At 49.6% G+C, this 19,934-nt stretch overlaps 1 protein-coding gene across 6 annotated transcripts in view; it reads left to right on the top strand.

The window, feature by feature from the left end:
- Nucleotides 1-668: 668 nt before the first annotated feature.
- LOC137429011 (partitioning defective 3 homolog) overlaps nt 669-19,934 on the top strand; it is a 455,854-nt gene continuing 436,588 nt past the window's right edge. For 3 of the 6 annotated variants that reach the window (XM_068118984.2, XM_068118985.2, XM_068118982.2), the window contains exon 1: nt 670-967. In XM_068118984.2, the coding sequence (XP_067975085.2) occupies nt 848-967 (120 nt within the window). In that variant the 5' untranslated portion in view covers nt 670-847. Of the gene's footprint in view, nt 968-19,934 lie in introns of all 6 variants that reach the window. The other 3 variants (XM_078780919.1, XM_068118983.2, XM_068118986.2) reach the window with 2 other exon arrangements.

Raw genomic sequence — 19,934 nt, 5'->3', positions numbered from 1 at the left:
CAAACGGTCGTGACCCCGTCAACGTCTTCTCTTGCTCTTCTTATTCTCTAAATTCCGACATCATAATGGCAGGTATTCGGACAGGTGGGGGTCGAGAAAATGTAAACCAATGAAAGAGAACCAGACGCGTTAATTACGAGAAACCAATGAAAACCGATTTGTTTGGAGAACATACCTGTTCCGGGAACCTAGACCTTTTCGGGGAACCTATACCTGTTCGGAGCACCTATACCTGTTCGGAGCACCTATACCTGTTCGGGAATCTGTACCTGTTGGGGGATCCTATACTGTTGGAGGCACATACCTGCTCTCGAGGGGCATACCTGCTCTCGAGGGACATACCTGCTCTCGAGGGACATACCTGCTCTCGAGGGACATACCTGCTCTCGAGGGACATACCTGCTCTCGAGGGACATACCTGCTCTCGAAGGACATACCTGCTCGACGGACCGATACCTGTTCGAGGGAGCGAGCGTGTGTTGCAATAAAACCAGGAAAGTGAGACCCAGAGGAATGAGATTGAGAGGAGCAGCGCGGAGGGATCGATCCGAGAATGAACAAAAACAACAACCTCTAGGTGGCGTACCTGTGTTTAACACCGACATTTGGACATTCAGCGAGCGAGGGGGAGACGGTGGAGAGAGACAGATACTTACGGTGCTGCCATGCCCTGCGGGTACCTATCGCTGGGAAAGTCCTCTAGCTCCTCCTCCTCATCCTCGACTTCCTTTTCTTCTTCTTCCTATTTAGTATTTTCCTCCTCATCCTCATCGCGTCCCTTCCCCCGCATTCCCATCGCCCCTCTCAGCGCGTCCGACCCGCTCCTTGTGTTCCCGGCCTCGGTGCCATGAAGGTGACCGTGTGTTTCGGACGGACACGGATTGTGGTTCCGTGCGGAGATGGTCGCCTCTCGGTCCGCGACCTCATCGTGCAGGCCACGACCCGCTATCGGAAAGCTATCGGCAAGGTGAGCAGGTCTTGGTCCATACATGCTCGATACGTCAATGGTCATTTGTTATTCGTACCATGTGCAACACGAACATATGGAGTATTGAGAACGACCCCCTCCACCTCCCAAACCCAGTCGCTCTCCGACTCCTTCCCACCCCCCCTCCCCCATGAACCTGATCGCCCCTCACATACCTGCCCCCCCCCATGAACCTGGTCACTCAACCCCCCCCCCCCCAATGAACATGGTTGCTGACCTACCTGCCCCACCATGAACCTGGTCGCTCACCTTCCCTCCTCCTCCCCCCGTGAACCTGGTCGCTCCTCAACTCCCCCCCCGCATGAACCTGGTCACTCATCTACTCCCCCCCTCCTTAACCCAGTCGCTCTAATATCCCCCACGCCCTACATGGACCCGGTCGTTCACCTACCCCCTCCCCCCCTCGGCCCATGAACCTAGTCGCTCACCTACCCCACCCCATGAGCCTGATTGGCCTTCACCTACCAGCCCCTCCCCCCATGAACCTGGTCGCCCCTCACCTACCTGCCCCCCCCCCCATTAACCTGATCGCTCACCTACCTCCCTCCCCCATGAACCTGGTCGCCCCTCACCTCCCCCATGAACCTGGTCGCCCCTCACCTACACCACCCCCATTAACCTGGTCACTCACCTCCAACCCCCATGAACCTGGTCGCTAACCTACCTCCCCCTCCCTCCCCCTCCCTCCCCATGAACCTGGTCGCCCCTCACCTACCCACCCCCCATGAACCTGGTCACTCACCTACCCCACCCCATGAACCTGATTGGCCTTCACCTACCAGCCCCCCCCCCCCATGAACCTGGTCACCCCTCACCTACACCACCCCCATTAAACTGGTCACTCACCTCCCCCCCACCCCCCCAATGAACCTGGTTGCTGACCTACCTGCCCCACCCCCTATGAACCTGGTCACTCACCAACTCCCCCCCTCTTGAACCCAGTCGCTCTAATATCCCCCACGCACCACATGGACCCGGTCGCTCACCTACCTCCCCACTCTACAACCCAATCACTCACCTACCATGAACCTGGTCGCTCTCTTACCCCTCACCCACCATGTTGAACCCAGTCGTTCACCTACCTCACAACTCTTTAACCCGAGAGCTCATCTACCCAATACTGTTGATCCCTGCCCCTCGTGTTGAACCAGGTCAGTAACCTACCTCCTCCTGTTGAACCAGGTTGGTCACCGACCCCATCATGTTGAACCAGGTCGATCACCTACCCCTCCTGTTGAACCAGGTCCATCACCTACCCCTCCTGTTGAACCAGGTCGGTCTCCTACCCCTCCCGTTGGGCCAGGTCGGTCACCTACCCCTACCGTTGGACCAGGTCGGTCACCTACCCCTCCCGTTGGACCAGGTCGGTCACCTACCCCTCCCGTTGGACCAGGTCTGTCACCTACCCCTCCCGTTGGACCAGGTCGGTCACCTACCCCTCCCGTTGGACCAGGTCGGTCACCTACCCCTCCCGTTGGACCAGGTCGGTCACCTACCCCTCCCGTTGGACCAGGTCGGTCACCTACCCCTCCCGTTGGACCAGGTCGGTCACCTACCCCTCCCGTTGGACCAGGTCGGTCACCTACCCCTCCCGTTGGACCAGGTCGGTCACCTACCCCTCCCGTTGGACCAGGTCGGTCACCTACCCCTCCCGTTGGACCAGGTCGGTCACCTACCCCTCCCGTTGGACCAGGTCGGTCACCTACCCCTCCCGTTGGACCAGGTCGGTCACCTACCCCTCCCGTTGGACCAGGTCGGTCACCTACCCCTCCCGTTGGACCAGGTCGGTCACCTACCCCTCCCGTTGGACCAGGTCGGTCACCTACCCCTCCCGTTGGACCAGGTCGGTCACCTACCCCTCCTGTTGGGATCAGGTCTGTCACCTACCTCTCCCATTGGGCCAGCTCGGTCACCTACCCTTTTCTGTTGAATGTGGTACTCACCTTTCTGCTTTCATCTCCTTGTTCACCTCGTTCACCTGTATTCTTCCAATGTACATGTGTAAAGTTCCCCATTGACTATTTTTAGAGAAATCATTTCAAACAAATTTTGAAAAAAAACAACCGAAAATGATTTAGCATTCCCACCTCCCCTCGCCCTTCATTCACACCGATATCCAGCTTCGTACCCCCTCTTTCCTCCCCCACCTCCCCTCTCCCTTCATTCACACCGATATCCAGCTTCGTACCCCCTCTTTCCTCCCCCACCTCCCCTCTCCCTTCATTCACACTGATATCCAGCTTCGTACTCCCCTCTTTCCTCCCCAACCTCTCCATTCCCTTCATTCACACCGATATCCAGCTTCGTACTCCCTCTTTACTCCCCCACCTCCCCTCGACCTTCATTCACACTGAAATCCAGCTTCGTATCCCCTCTTTCCTCCCCCACCTCCCCTCGACCTTCATTCACACTGATATCCAGCTTCGTACCCCCATCTTTACTCCCCCACCTCCCCTCGACCTTCATTCACACTGAAATCCAGCTTCGTACCCCCTCTTTACTCCCCCACCTCCTCTCGACCTTCATTCACACTGATAGCCAGCTTCGTACCCCCCTCTTTCCTCCCCCACCTCCCCTCAACCTTCATTCACACTGAAATGCAGCTTCGTACCCCCTCTTTCCTCCCTCACCTCCGCTCGACCTTCATTCACACTGAAATCCAGCTTCGTACCCCCTCTTTCCTCCCACACCTCCCCTCTCCCTTCATTCACACTGAAATCCAGCTTCGTACCCCCCTCTTTACTCCCCCATCTCCCCTCGACCTTCATTCACACTGATATCCAGTTTCGTACCCCCCTCTTTACTCCCCCACCTCACCTCTCCCTTCATTCACACTGAAATCCAGTTTCGTACCCCCCTCTTTCCTCCCCCACCTCTCCACTCCCTTCATTCACACTGATATCCAGCTTCGTACCCCCCTCTTTACTCCCCCACCTCCCCTCTCCCTTCATTCACACTGATATCCAGCTTCGTACCCCCTCTTTACTCCCCTACCTCCCCTCTCCCTTCATTCACACTGATAGCCAGCTTCGTACCCCCCTCTTTCCTCCCCCACCTCCCCTCTCCCTTCATTCACACTGAAATCCAGCTTCGTACCCCCTCTTTACTCCCCCACCTCCCCTCTCCCTTCATTCACACTGATATCCAGCTTCGTACCCCCTCTTTACTCCCCCACCTCCCGTCTCCCTTCATTCACACTGATATCCAGCTTCATACCCCCTCTTTACTCCCCCACCTCCCCTCTCCCTTCATTCACACTGATATCCAGCTTCGTACCCCCCTCTTTCCTCCCCCACCTCTCCCTCCCTTCATTCACACTGATATCCAGCTTCGTACCCCCCTCTTTCCTCCCCCACCTCCCCCTTCCCTCATTCACACTGATATCCAGCTTCGTACCCCCTCTTTCCTCCCCCACCTCCCCTCTCCCTTCATTCACACTGATATCCAGCTTCGTACCCCCCTCTTTCCTCCCCCACCTCCCCCTCCTCTCACTCACACTGATATCCAGCTTCGTACCCCCCTCTTTCCTCCCCCACCTCCCCTCTCCCTTAATTCACACTGATATCCAGCTTCGTACCCCCCTCGTTCCTCCCCCACCTCCCCCTCCCCTCATTCACACTGATATCCAGCTTCGTACCCCCCTCTTTCCTCCCCCACCTCCCCTCTCCCTTAATTCACACTGATATCCAGCTTCGTACCCCCCTCTTTCCTCCCCCACCTCCCCCTCCCCTCATTCACACTGATATCCAGCTTCATACCCCCTCTTTCCTCCCCCACCTCCCCTCTCCCCTCATTCACACTGATATCCAGCTTCGTACCCCCTCTTTACTCCCCCACCTCCCCTCTCCCTTCATTCACACTGATATCCAGCTTCATACCCCCTCTTTACTCCCCCACCTCCCCTCTCCCTTCATTCACACTGATATCCAGTTTCGTACCCCCCTCTTTCCTCCCCCACCTCCCCTCTCCCTTCATTCACACTGATATCCACCTTCGTACCCCCCTCTTTCCTCCCCCACCTCCCCCTCCCCTCATTCACACTGATATCCAGCTTCGTACCCCCTCTTTCCTCCCCCACCTCCCCCTCCCCTCAATCACACTGATATCCAGCTTCGTACCCCCTCTTTACTCCCCCACCTCCCCTCTCCCTTCATTCACACTGATATCCAGCTTCATACCCCCTCTTTACTCCCCCACCTCCCCTCTCCCTTCACTCACACTGATATCCAGCTTCGTACCCCCCTCTTTCCTCCCCCATCTCCCCTCTCCCTTCATTCACACTGATATCCACCTTCGTACCCCCCTCTTTCCTCCCCCACCTCCCCCTCCCCTCATTCACACTGATATCCAGCTTCGTACCCCCTCTTTCCTCCCCCACCTCCCCCTCCCCTCATTCACACTGATATCCAGCTTCGTACCCCCCTCTTTCCTCCCCCACCTCCCCCTCCCCTCATTCACACTGAAATCCAGCTTCGTACCCCCTCTTTCCTCCCCCACCTCCCCTCTCCCTTCATTCACACTGATATCCAGCTTCGTACCCCCCTCATTCCTCCCCCACCTCCCCCTCCCCTCATTCACACTGAAATCCAGCTTCGTACCCCCCTCATTCCTCCCCCACCTCCCCTCTCCCTTCATTCACACTGATATCCAGCTTCGTACCCCCCTCATTCCTCCCCCACCTCCCCCTCCCCTCATTCACACTGAAATCCAGCTTCGTACCCCCTCTTTCCTCCCCCCACCTCCCCTCTCCCTTCATTCACACTGATATCCAGCTTCGTACCCCCCTCATTCCTCCCCCACCTCCCCCTCCCCTCATTCACACTGAAATCCAGCTTCGTACCCCCCTCATTCCTCCCCCACCTCCCCTCTCCCTTCATTCACACTGATATCCAGCTTCGTACCCCCCTCATTCCTCCCCCACCTCCCCCTCCCCTCATTCACACTGATATCCAGCTTCGTACCCCCTCTTTCCTCCCCCACCTCCCCTCTCCCTTCATTCACACTGATATCCAGCTTCGTACCCCCCTCATTCCTCCCCCACCTCCCCCTCCCCTCATTCACACTGAAATCCAGCTTCGTACCCCCCTCATTCCTCCCCCACCTCCCCTCTCCCTTCATTCACACTGATATCCAGCTTCGTACCCCCCTCATTCCTCCCCCACCTCCCCTCTCCCTTCATTCACACTGATATCCAGCTTCGTACCCCCCTCATTCCTCCCCCACCTCCCCTCTCCCTTCATTCACACTGATATCCAGCTTCGTACCCCCCTCATTCCTCCCCCACCTCCCCTCTCCCTTCATTCACACTGATATCCAGCTTCGTACCCCCCTCATTCCTCCCCCACCTCCCCTCTCCCTTCATTCACACTGAAATCCAGCTTCGTACCCCCCTCTTTACTCCCCCACCTCCCCTCTCCCTTCATTCACACTGATATCCAGCTTCGTACCCCCCTCATTCCTCCCCCACCTCCCCTCTCCCTTCATTCACACTGATATCCAGCTTCGTACCCCCCTCATTCCTCCCCCACCTCCCCTCTCCCTTCATTCACACTGATATCCAGCTTCGTACCCCCCTCATTCCTCCCCCACCTCCCCTCTCCCTTCATTCACACTGAAATCCAGCTTCGTACCCCCCTCTTTACTCCCCCACCTCCCCTCTCCCTTCATTCACACTGAAATCCAGCTTCGTACCCCCTCTTTCCTCCCCCACCTCCCCCTCCCCTCATTCACACTGAAATCCAGCTTCGTACCCCCCTCTTTACTCCCCCACCTCCCCTCTCCCTTCATTCACACTGAAATCCAGCTTCGTACCCCCTCTTTCCTCCCCCACCTCCCCCTCCCCTCATTCACACTGATATCCAGCTTCGTACCCCCCTCTTTACTCCCCCACCTCCCCTCTCCCTTCATTCACACTGAAATCCAGCTTCGTACCCCCTCTTTCCTCCCCCACCTCCCCCTCCCCTCATTCACACTGATATCCAGTTTCGTACCCCCCTCTTTACTCCTCCACATCCCCTATTTCCAATCCCCATCTGAAATTGTATTTACACTGGATTGTCTGGTGGCACACGATGTCACCTGCTCGACACGTGAGTTTGACCCTTTAGAATTCCCCCCATTGAATACAATGGATAAATATTTAACTTTGGGATGCAAATAAAATGTTTAAATCGGCTTCGCACCAATGAAAAGGGAGCAGGAAGTTGGTGTTCTTTGTTATTTTTTAGCATTACTGTGGATTTTAGGGTGTTTGTGGGTTGTGCGATACCTTTGGGTCTGGTACTTTTGTAACTTCAGCATCATAATCTGAAGTGGAAAGTTTTTTTTTTTTTTTTTTTTGTTGTTCTTTTTTTTTGGTCCCAATATGACCAATGCACGATTTGTGAGGACCATTCTCCCCAGTAGTCAGGATAATGTACCAATTAACACCCTGCCCGGTAATTAATAAAAAGGAGATTCATCTTGGATTGGGCCTTAATAAGCGATGCAGATCCAGCCCCTGTTTTGACAAAAAGGGGTAAAAGGTATTCCCAAACAACCTTGCGGACGTCAGTGATTCAGTTTAATGTTATTGAGACCTTGGAAGCAAAGCATTTACCCTTGAGCAGGTTTGAGATGAGCTCATCTGTTCTTCCTCTTTTTGAACCTTTTTAAAGGGCAAGGTTCATGGAGCAGCATAAACGTCGGAAAAGCACAAACGTAAAGCCGCTAAATCAAAACGAAAGGTGGTGATGTCACAGAGTCAGATGGTGATGTCACAGAGTCAGATGGTGATGTCACAGAGTCAGATGGTGATGTCACAGAGTCAGATGGTGATGTCACAGGGTCGGATGGTGATGTCACAGGGTCGGATGGTGATGTCACAGAGTCGGATGGTGATGTCACAGAGTCGGATGGTGATGTCACAGAGTCGGATGGTGATGTCACAGAGTCGGATGGTGATGTCAAAGAGTCGGATGGTGATGTCGCAGAGTCAGATGGTGATGTCGCAGAGTCAGATGGTGATGTCGCAGAGTCAGATGGTGATGTCGCAGAGTCAGATGGTGATGTCGCAGAGTCAGATGGTGATGTCACATAGTCAGATGGTGATGTCACATAGTCGGATGGTGATGTCACAGAGTCGGATGGTGATGTCACAGAATCAGATGGTGATGTCGCAGAGTCGGGTGGTGATGTCGCAGAGTCGGATGGTGATGTCACAGAGTCGGATGGTGATGTCACAGAGTCAGATGGTGATGTCGCAGTCAGATGGTGATGTCACATAGTCAGATGGTGATGTCACATAGTCGGATGGTGATGCCACAGAGTCGGATGGTGATGTCACAGAGTCGGATGGTGATGTCACAGAGTCGGATGGTGATGTCACAGAGTCGGATGGTGATGTCGCAGAGTCGGATGGTGATGTCGCAGAGTCGGATGGTGATGTCGCAGAGTCGGATGGTGATGTCGCAGAGTCGGATGGTGATGTCGCAGAGTCGGATGGTGATGTCGCAGAGTCGGATGGTGATGTCACAGAGTCAGATGGTGATGTCGCAGAGTCAGATGGTGATGTCGCAGAGTCAGATGGTGATGTCGCAGAGTCAGATGGTGATGTCGCAGAGTCAGATGGTGATGTCGCAGAGTCAGATGGTGATGTCACAGAGTCAGATGGTGATGCCACATTGTCGGATGGTGATGTCACAGAGTCAGATGGTGATGTCACAGATTCGGTTGCACATGAGGCTTCTTGTACCCTGTCTGTTTGTCTGTCTGTTTGTGAACAGGATATCTCAAAAAATTGCGACAGATTCAGACAAGAATCTGGTGGAGAAGGTGGGGATGTGACACGGATGAAATGATGAGATTTTGGAGAAGATCTGGATTCGGATTTGGATCTGAGAATTTAAAAACATCTTCAGTGATTCTTCACCATTGGGAGATGCGGCCAAAAACGATATATAGCACAGTATTTCAAGAAGTTGTGGCCGAGGTGTAACAAAACGTGGTGGATGAGTTGGTTTGACGATGAGAACAAGTCGATTAGATTCTGGTTCAGGTCCGAATCCCGATTTGGCCTATCAGTGCATACAGAACATAAACTGTTCCACCTGGCAGAGGTATGCCCTCTATCGAGTTCCGTTCTAGTTAATAGTGAGACCCTGAGTTGTCATCACGAATAAAGTTCACAGAAACAGGAGTAGAGGACAGCAGGGACGACAAGGAAAAGGAAACCCAAACAAAGGGACGTGCTTCAATAAAAAAACACAAATGGAAGAGTTCTCCAAGTATGGGAAGACGCATTCCCCCAGGAAGATATATAGGATATATAGGATATATAGGATATATAGGATATATAGGATGTACCGGATGTACCGGAGGACGGTTTGGCAAAGATCTTGAGTCGGTGTTTGCTTTTGAGAGGGAGAATTGGAGGAACATAGTTTGCTCAGATGTTGCGTGCTTTTGCTCCTGTAGGTTTGTCAGCTTGTCTCTGGGACACACGAGCCGCAGATGTACATATATGGGAATATAATCTGCTTTTCCCTGACTCGTTCTGTGATTCATGTGGAGAGAGAGCCATTTGTTGTGTTTATCTGAAGCATTCCCTGGAGCTATCTGAAGCAACGACCTGCAGTTTTGTTGTTGTCTTCCCCACCCCTTTCACCCTCCGGACAGATGGCAGATCGCTGTGTTGCGGAGTGTCTCGGGGGTAGGGGAAGGGTAGAAGTGGCGAGTCTTGTGAAAAGATATTGATGCATGACGTGGCTGAATTATGGGCCATGTGGTTCATGAAATTCTAACGAGGTTTTTTTTCATTGTTGGGATTCAAATAAGAGGCCTGCACTTTTATTCTATACTAGAGGGGCATTAGAGTGTGTTTTATAGGAAAGTGAGAGCTATTTGTTGGCACACTCCACCCAATGGACAAGTTTTGGGTCTCGAGTTTTTGGTAACCCTGGTGCTCCCTTGGTATGCAGAGCCAGATGGTGCGGCATGTTTCTCAATTGTTCTTGAGCTGGCGGGTCACCGCTGAGGTGCAGGTGGTGTCTGAACCCCCACTTCCCCAATATCCTTGAAGACGTTCCACATGCTGCCAGGGTTTTTGCCACCCCAAGTGGATGGAAATGTCAACACTCCATTTTATAGAAATTATATTATAACTGAATTAAGCGCAACTGATGATTAGTTGATTCATTCCCTTCCAGGTTCTGAAGTCTCCAGATGTCAAAATAATTTATTGCTTGAAGATGCGTTTTATTCATTTATTCTTCATGACAAAATGGCAGAGGGTGGAAGTCAACATACTGACATTCAGGACAGTAGGACAGCACATGGATGCAACATGGGGATACAACAACAACAACAGGCATTTTAAGGCCATTTTCCCTGCTAGAGCGGGGGTTAGCCTTGTGGTCCCCATGACAATGTTCTCCATTTTGCCCTATTTTCTGCATCTCCCCTTGTTAACCCCCTTGCCCGCATTTCTTCTTCCACCATCTTTAGCCAAGTCTTTCTCGGTCTTCCCCGTCCTCTACTTCCTTCTACATTCATTTCCATCACTCTTCTCAACCAGTCACTTTCATCCTCCCTCAACACATGACCAAACCATCTCAACCTGTTCCTCTTCACAGCATCAATCACATGCTCTATTCCCATCATCTTTCGCAATTCATCATTTGTCTTCCTCTCTCTCAACTTCTACCGACTTCTACCGACTTCTACCGACTCCTCTCCGGCCTTGCACCCCCAGCTCTCTCTGTGCTCTGTCCCCCAAATATTCCTACAGGTCGCACAAGATCTGCCAGCAACCCTCTGATGGTTAAACTGCCGAAATCTCGGCTCTCTGCTCACCTTCACTCTTTCATTCCTCTTTTCTCCCGCCTCTGGAACAAACTCCCTCACTCCCTTCAATCCCACTCCTCCCTCCAGGTCTTTAAAACAGCTGTTCACCACCATCTCTTATCTTCCCCCATCCAAAACCTTGATCTTTTCTACCCCCGCTAATTCACCCCAGATCCACCTTGTTTGAAATTCCAACTTCTTTCCTGGAAGTCCTGGCAGTGTCCATATGTTTTATACCTCTCCCACCGCCCCCTTCCCACGCCCCCCCCCCCCAAGCCCTCGCCCTCTCTCAGATCTCTCGATGTCTCCATGTCTCTCGGTCACTGCTCTCAAATGTTGTGTTTGTGTCCTTCCCCCTCTCTCCCCATCTTGTCTACCGCTCCCTATGTTATATGTTTTATGTGTCGGTTTGTCTTTCTGTGTGATTAATGTTCGCTCTTTCACGAGCCTCGACCTTGTATACAAAAAAAAAAAAAAAAAAAAAAAAAAAACGATACTCCACACATCCATCAAACCATTCGCATTTCCACCCTTTCCAGCCTTCGTTGCTGCTCTACGTTCCTTACCCACGTCTCGCTCCCATAAATCATAACACTTCTCACACATGCAGCATACACCTTTCCCTTCAGCTTCAACGTCACTCCCCTCCTCGTCAGCACGCCACTCAGTTCCCGAAACTTCTTCCATGCACATCTCACTCGAGCAACCATTGCCGAGTCTGATCCACCTTCTCCATTCAGCATGTCTCCAAGGTAACAAAATGTTTTCACACCTTCCAGCTTCACGCCATGTCCAAGATCCAACTCAACATTTCCTCCATCTGCAGTTCCCTCTGTGCACACCTTACATTTGAATGTAGCTGCCACACTGGTTAATGACACTCTGAAACCACTACATTTTTGATGACCCCACTCAGCGCACATTGTACATTGAATGGAGTTCACTCTGACACCCTTCCTGCACACAGCACACGGACACTTCCCAGTTCTTTCCACCTCACCACATGCTTTACCACTTGCCATCACCTTCGTTTTTCCGATATTCACCTTCAGACCTTTTGTCTCCATACATTCCTTCCACTTGTTCATCTTCTCCTTCAGTCCATCCATACTTTCTGCAATCAACACCAGATCATCTGCATACAACAACTCCCAGGGTAAACCCTCCTTTACGTTCTGAGCCAGCACCTCCATCACAGCTACAAATAGTAGTGGACTTAGTACCGACCCCTGATGCACTCCCACCTTCACCTCAAACTCACCACTGTTCCCGTCCTTCGTCCTTACAGCTGTGCGCGCTCTTTTGTACATTGCCATCACTACTCTGATCAACCATTCCTCCACTCCTAACTTCCTCAATGCCCATGTCACTACTTCACGTGGAACCCTATCGAATGCTTTCTCCAGATCAACAAACCCAAGAAACAGCTTCTTCCTCTTCTCCATGTACTTCTCCTGCAACTGCCTCACAATAAAAAGCGCGTCTGTCGTTCCTCTTCCTGGCATAAATCCAAACTGCATTTCGTCAATCTTCACTTTCTTCCTTATCGTCCTCTCCAACACCCTTTCCAATACCTTCATTCCATGCTCCAATAACTTTATCGCTCAATACGAGCCACAGTCCAGAGAGTCACCTTTCCCCTTGTATAGAGGGACGAGGGTACTCAGTTCCCAATCCACTGGAATGCGGCCTTCTTTCACCACCAGATTGCAGATCTCTGTCATTCTCTTCACACCCCAATTTCCCGCTGCCTTCAACATATCTCCCACAACTCCCGTTGGCCCTCCCGCTTTTCTACTCTTCATTGCTTTTATCGCTTCCTCAACTTCCCTCTCAGTTATCTTCTCTGCCGGTCCTAAAACTGGGTTACTCTCTATGTTGCCATCCCATTCATTCTCTGCATTCAACAGTATTTCCATATATCTCTTCCATCTTCCTTTAATTCCATCTGGGTCGACAACGATTTGTCCCACTTCATCCTTCAAGCAACTCACCCCCATCACATCACACCTCTCTTTTGCTATCTGCTTTGCAATCCTGAATACCGCTCTCTGACCCTCTTCCAAATCCAAGCGTTGTCCGAACATTTTCCTCCATGCCTCCATGCCTCCTGTGCCTTTGCTACCTCTTTCTTTGCAGCCTTCCTGGCTGCCTTATAACTTACATGCTCTGCCTTTTCTGCCCCCATACCCTTCGCCTTCTGGCACTCCTTGAACTTCTTCCTCTTCTCGTCAATCTTCTTTCCAACTTCGTCATCCCACCACCATGTTTGCGAGTGCCTCGGTGGTCCTTTTGTCCATCCACATACTTCACCAACGGCTCCCAACAGACTATCTTTCATTGACATCCAACCACTTTCAAGCTCAACCACATCATCCTCCACCCTATTCAGCCTCTCTTTTAATGCCTCCCTCACTGTCACCTCTTTCAACCTCCACACCTTCATTCTCGGTTGGTACTTCACCCGCCGAGCTCCCCTCGCTCCTTTCACCCTTATGTCACAGACAACCAAGTGGTGCTGTGAAACAGCCTCCTCCCCCGGGATCACCTTTGTGTCCCGGAGGTGGGATGCAACATGGGGATGAATGAACAAAATCAGGAGAAGAGGGACGAAAACGTGGTAGGGGTCTGGAGAGGGTAGGAGCGGAGGATGGTACTTCGTGATGTGGGGATGCCAGCCCATAATATAATGCGTTCCTGTGTTCACATGTATCTCATCAGAGACAATCCTTGTCCCAAGGTAGTGAGGATAGAAAGGATCATGGGTAGGGACAGAGGATAGCAGGTTGTGAAGTTGTTCCATGTTGAGAAATATCCAATCCAAATTCATGATCTACTTGTAATTCTATCGATATTTCTGCCACATCAGCTGTTTTGTACATTTTTGTGACGTCACTTGGCATTCAACCTTGTTGCCCTCAGCCATCAGAGCCAATCCTTCTCCTGAGGCTACGAATCGATTTATTTGAGATGTACTCCAATGATCTACAGACAAAATCCTCATATGTTGAGAGGTTGAGAGATTGAGTCTCATATGTTGAGAGGTTGAGAGATTGAGTCTCATATGTTGAGAGGTTGAGAGATTGAGTCTCATATGTTGAGAGGTTGAGTCTCATATGTTGAGATGTTGAGAGGTTGAGTCTCGTATGTTGAGAGGTTGAGAGGTTGAGTCTCATATGTTGAGATGTTGAGAGGTTGAGTCTCATATGTTGAGAGGTTGAGTTGCTAAGGAAGGACCTTGCATGACTGAAGATGCCCATTCTGCAGCTGGAATTGGAGGACAGCTCTGATTATATGGTCTTGCCAGGAGAGGTTGTATCTGATCGTGAGGCCCAGATGTTTAAGGTGCTGAACTTGCAGAAGAAGATTGTGGAAATAGACAGGTGTGCTCATTTGATGATAATTCTGGAGAGACAGGGTGAGAATGAAATTTACCTGGATTGAAGGATGCATTCCATGTGTTATACCAGAATTGGATCCTTTCCAGGTCACCGGAGAGGGGAGCCATTGCTGTCGGCCTATCCAGGTGTAGAATTATATGGTACACTATATATGTGCAACAAATATGAAAAGAGTTTTCTAGAACATCTGACCATTGTTACCTCCGTCACCGCATGTGGATGGAGGTTATCTTTTCACCCCTCTCTGTCTGTTTGTCTGTGATCAGGATATCTCAAAAGGTTGTGGACGATGTACTTTGATACAGAGGTTGGGTGTGTGACGAGGAAGAATTTATTTGATTTTTGGTGAAGATTGGGATCTGATAAAAAAAATTTAAATTTTAAAGTTGTTTCGTATGCAGCATGTGGTTGCTGGTTACATCATTTTCTGGAAGCGTGTCTGTGCTACTGATTGTCCCTTTTACCAGTATAAGCTGGTACTCATTTTTCCAACCTCGGACGGATGACAGGCTGAGTCAACCCACCTGGTGTTACTTCACCGGCACGACAGGGGCTCAAACTCAAGGCCCTAACATCCTAAGCCAGCCACCTTAACCGTTAAGCCAACACCAGGCGTGTGATTTTTCCAGGTTATTCCTCACCAAAAAAAACCCAATAGACTGAATAGCACAATATTTCAAAAAGTTGTGGATGGAATACGATGAAACCTGGTGGATGAGTTGGGTTGGTGACGAGAACAACCCGAGTTGATCTTGGTTCGGGTCTGGATCCAAATCCGGCCTATCAATGTGGTACCAAACTTACACTGTTCAGCCTGGCGGAGGTTTGCTCTCTACCGAGTGCTGTTCTAGTTTTGAATGCTCTATTTGTGAATGTATATCATTCAAGAAGTGCAAGTGATGTTACAAATCTGTTGACACGCTAAATGCAGGTGTGTGCACATACCTGGCTACAAAGCAGAGTTTTGAGAGTCCAGCCTCAAACGAATCGTTTGCCCCTCATGAATATAATATAATAAAATGCAGTACGTTCCCTCACAAGGAACCTCATTACAGGAGGAGGCCATTAGGCCCATCAAAGCTTGTGCTTGTTTTGCACTTGCTGGAATATCTTAACCCCTCGAATAATTTGCTTGGTCCCTTAATCGTTTATTTGGCATGAATTTGGGTTTGATTCGTCGCAAAGTACTTGCAACAGCAGTTATTTGCCATCCAAAACCTTAATCTTTTCTACCCCCACTAATTCACCCCAGAGTCCTTGCAGTGTTCATATATTTTATACCTCTCCCACCTCCCCCCAAGTCCTCCCGATGTCCCTGCTCTCAAATGTTGTGTTTGTGTCCTTCCCCCTCTCTCCCCATCTTGTCTGCCGCTCCCCTTGTTTTTTGTGTTTTATGTGTCGGTTTGACTTTTTGTGTGATTAATGTTAGCTCTTTCACGAGCCTCGATCTTGTATACAAAAAAAAAAGAAAAAAAAAAAAAAAAGGAAAAAAAGAAAAAGAAAAAAAGAAAAAAACAAAAAAAAGAAAAAAAAAGAAAAAAAACAAAAACACAAAAAAAAAAGTTTGCCTTGTGTGATTGATTATTGCTTGATTTCATAAAGAAGGTTCATTTGGAGGATTTCTATATTCTTTTTTTGTTGATTTGTCTAAAATCCTACAAAAAGATTTTTTGCACTGTGCTTCTTAATATTCCCATCATGTTTGCCACACACTTTGTAGTCCAGTGGCCACGTGATGTACATTGCCCTGCCAAAATAAAATGAACGCCGCTGATGGTAAACGGACTTCATTTTAAACTAGAAAGGCACTCGGTCGGGCGCATACCTCCACCTGGTGAACAGTTTGTGTTGCATCCCACTGATAGGCCGGATCTGGATTCCGACCTGAACCAAAAATCGAATCGGCTTGTTCTCGTCGCCTAACCAACTCGTCCACAACCTTTTTCAATATCATGTTACACATCGCTTTTCGCCAGATCTCTTAATGGTGAAGAATCACTTGAAAAATTAAATAATTATTGTATCTGAATCAATATTCAGATCTTCACCAAAATTTAATCGATTCGGTCTTGTCACACACGCTACCGGGCCACCAAGTTTCGTCGAATCCTTCCACAACTGTTTGAGATATCGTGCTATGTATCGGTTTTAGCCTTATCTCTCAATGGTGAAGAATCCCTTAAAAAATTCTACTAGCCGGATCCAAATCTTCACCAAAAGCTAATAATTTCGTCCTTGTCACATACGCTACCTCTCCGTCAAATTTCGTCCGAATCCATCCACATATTTTTGAGATATGTTGTTCACAGACAGACAAACAGACAGACAGGGGTGAAAACATGACCTTCATCCACCTTCGGTAGTGGAGGTAATAATGAGATACACACACAATCAAATGGACATGACATATATATATATATATATATCTATATATATATCTATATATATATATATATATATATATATATATATATATGTATGTGTATATACATGTATGTATGTATATATGTATGTATGTATATATGTATGTGTATATACATGTATGTATGTATATATGTATATATGTATGTATATATGTATGTATGTATATATGTATGTGTATACATATATACACATACAGTGTGTACCCTGGATAAGAATAGGTACACCGTATCCCTGCGTGTCGTAAAAGACGACTAAGAGGGTTGGCGTCAGGAAGGGCATCCGGCCATAAAAACATTGCCTCGAAAAGAGAACCATGACAATTACAACTACATGTGGGCAGGGTACAGCCCGAAGTGGAGATCGGTTTCTGAGGTTTGGGACATGGAATGTAGGGACAATGACAGGGAGATCAGGAGAAGTGGTGGAAGTATTGGTCAGAAGAAGAGTGGACATATGTTGTGTGCAAGAGACGAGATGGAAGGGAAGTGGTGTGAGAATGGTGAAGGGTAGGCAGGGACAGAAATACAAGTTTGTGTGGCAAGGGTGCCCGGAGGGCGTGAATGGTGTTGGTGTCCTGTTTTCTGAGGAGTTTGTAGACAGTGTGGTGAGTGTGACGAGAGTGAGTGATAGGTTGATGATGGTGAAAATGATGATTGGAAAGCTCTTGGTGAACGTCATCTCGGGATATGCTCCACAGGTTGGTCGAAGCGATGAAGAGAAGGACAAGTTCTGGTGTGCGATAGAGAAGCTGATGGAAAACGTGAAAGATGAGGAAGTTGTTGTGGTAGGAGGAGACCTAAATGGACATGTGGGAAGGAGTATGGATGGTTTTGACGGGGTTCATGGGGGTTACGGATATGGTGTGAGAAATAGAGAAGGTGAAAGGATTTTGGAGTTTGCTGATGGAGCTGATTTGTTGATTTGTAACGCTCAGTTCCAGAAAGAGGATAATAAGCGTGTTACATACACGTCAGGTGGGTCGACGATAACCGTTGACTACCTGATGGTGCGTAGGCGAGATAGGGGGCACCTCCGAGACACAAAGGTGATCCCGGGCGAGGAGGCTGTTTCACAGCACCACTTGGTTGTCTGCGACGTAAGGGTGAAAGGTGCGAGGAGAGCTCGGCGGGTGAAGTACCAACCGAGAATGAAGGTGTGGAGGTTGAAAGAGGTGACAGTAAGGGAGGCATTAAAAGAGAGGCTGAGTAGGGTCGAGGATGATGTGGTTGAGCTTGAAAGTGGTTGGATGTCAATGAAAGCTAGTCTGTTGGGAGCCGTTGGTGAGGTATGTGGATGGACAAAAGGACCACCGAGGCACTCGGAAACATGGTGGTGGGATGATGAAGTTGGAAAGAGGATTGACGAGAAGAGGAAGAAGTTCAAGGAGTGGCAGAAGGCGAAGGGTACGGGAGCAGAAACAGCAGAGCATGAAAGTTATAAGGCAGCCAGGAAGGCTGCAAAGAAAGAGGTAGCAAAGGCACAGGAGGCATGTAGGAAAATGTTCGGAGAACGCTTGGATTCGGAAGAGGGTCAGAAAGCAGTATTCAGGATTGCAAAGCAGATAGCGAAAGAGAGGTGTGATGTGATGGGGGTGAGTTGCTTGAAGGATGAAGTGGGACAAATCGTTGTCGACCCAGATGGAATTAAAGGAAGATGGAAAAGATATATGGAAATGCTGTTGAATACAGAGAATGAATGGGATGGCAACATCGAGAGTAACCCAGTTTTAGGACCGGCAGAGAAGATAACTGAGAAGGAAGTTGAGGAAGTGATAAAAGCAATGAAGGGTAGAAAAGCGGGAGGGCCAACGGGAGTTGTGGGAGATATGTTGAAGGCAGCAGGAAGTTGGGGTGTGAAGAGAATGACAGAGATCTGTAATCTGGTGGTGAAAGAAGGCCGCATTCCAGTGGTTTGGGAACTGAGTACCCTCGTCCCTCTATACAAGGGGAAAGGTGACCCTCTGGAGTGTGGCTCGTACTGAGCGATAAAGTTATTGGAGCAAGGAATGAAGGTATTGGAAAGGGTGTTGGAGGGGAGGATAAGGAAGAAAGTGAAGATCGACGAAATGCAGTTTGGATTTATGCCAGGAAGAGGAACGACAGACGCGCTTTTCATTGTGAGGCAGTTGCAGGAGAAGTACATGGAGAAGAGGAAGAAGTTGTTTCTTGGGTTTGTTGATCTGGAGAAAGCATTCGATCGGGTTCCACACAAAATATTGACATGGGCATTGAGGAAGTTAGGAGTGGAGGAATGGTTGATCAGAGTAGTGATGGCAATGTACAAAAGAGCGCGCACAGCTGTAAGGACGAAGGACGGGAACAGTGGTGAGTTTGAGGTGAAGGTGGGAGTGCATCAGGGGTCGGTACTAAGTCCACTACTATTTGTAGCTGTGATGGAGGTGCTGGCTCAGAACGTAAAGGAGGGTTTACCGTGGGAGTTGTTGTATGCAGATGATCTGGTGTTGATTGCGGAAAGTATGGATGGACTGAAGGAAAAGATGAACACGTGGAAGGAATGTATGGAGACGAAAGGTCTTAAGCTGAATATCGGAAAGACGAAGGTGATGGCAAGTGGTAAAGCATGTGGTGAGGTGGAAAGAACTGGGAAGTGGCCCTGTGCTGTGTGTAGGAAGGGTGTCGGAGTGAACTCCATTCAATGTACAATGTGCGCTGAGTGGGTTCATCAAAAATGTAGTGGTCTGAGAGGGTCATTAACCAGTGTGGCAGATACATTCACATGTAAGGTGTGCACAGAGGGAGCTGCAGATGGAGGAATGTTGAGTTGGATCTTGGAGACGGCGTGAAGCTGGAAGGTGTGAAAACATTTTGCTACCTCGGAGACATGCTGAATGGAGAAGGTGGATCAGACTCGGCAACGGTTGCTCGAGTGAGATGTGCATGGAAGAAGTTTCGGGAATTGAGTGGCGTGCTGATGATGAGGGGAGTGTCGTTGAAGCTGAAGGGAAAGGTGTATGCTGCATGTGTGAGAAGTGTTATGATTTATGGGAGCGAGACATGGGTAATGAACATAGAGCAGCAACGAAGGTTGGAAAGGGTGGAAATGCGAATGGTTTGACGGATGTGCGGAGTATCGTTGAGAGAGAGGAAGACAAATGATGAATTGCGAAAGATGATTGGAATAGAGCCTGTGATTGATGCTGTGAAGAGGAACAGGTTGAGATGGTTTGGTCATGTGTTGAGGAAGGATGAAAGTGACTGGTTGAGAAGAGTGATGGAAATGAATGTAGAAGGAAGTAGAAGACGGGGAAGACCGAGAAAGACTTGGCTAAAGATGGTTGA

This window comes from Myxine glutinosa, chromosome 6, assembly GCF_964187855.1.
Source record: "Myxine glutinosa chromosome 6, kmMyxGlut1.1, whole genome shotgun sequence".
Taxonomy (NCBI): Eukaryota; Metazoa; Chordata; class Myxini; order Myxiniformes; family Myxinidae; genus Myxine; species Myxine glutinosa.
Note: the sequence above shows the minus strand (reverse complement) of the source record. Positions and strands in the feature narration are given on the sequence as shown.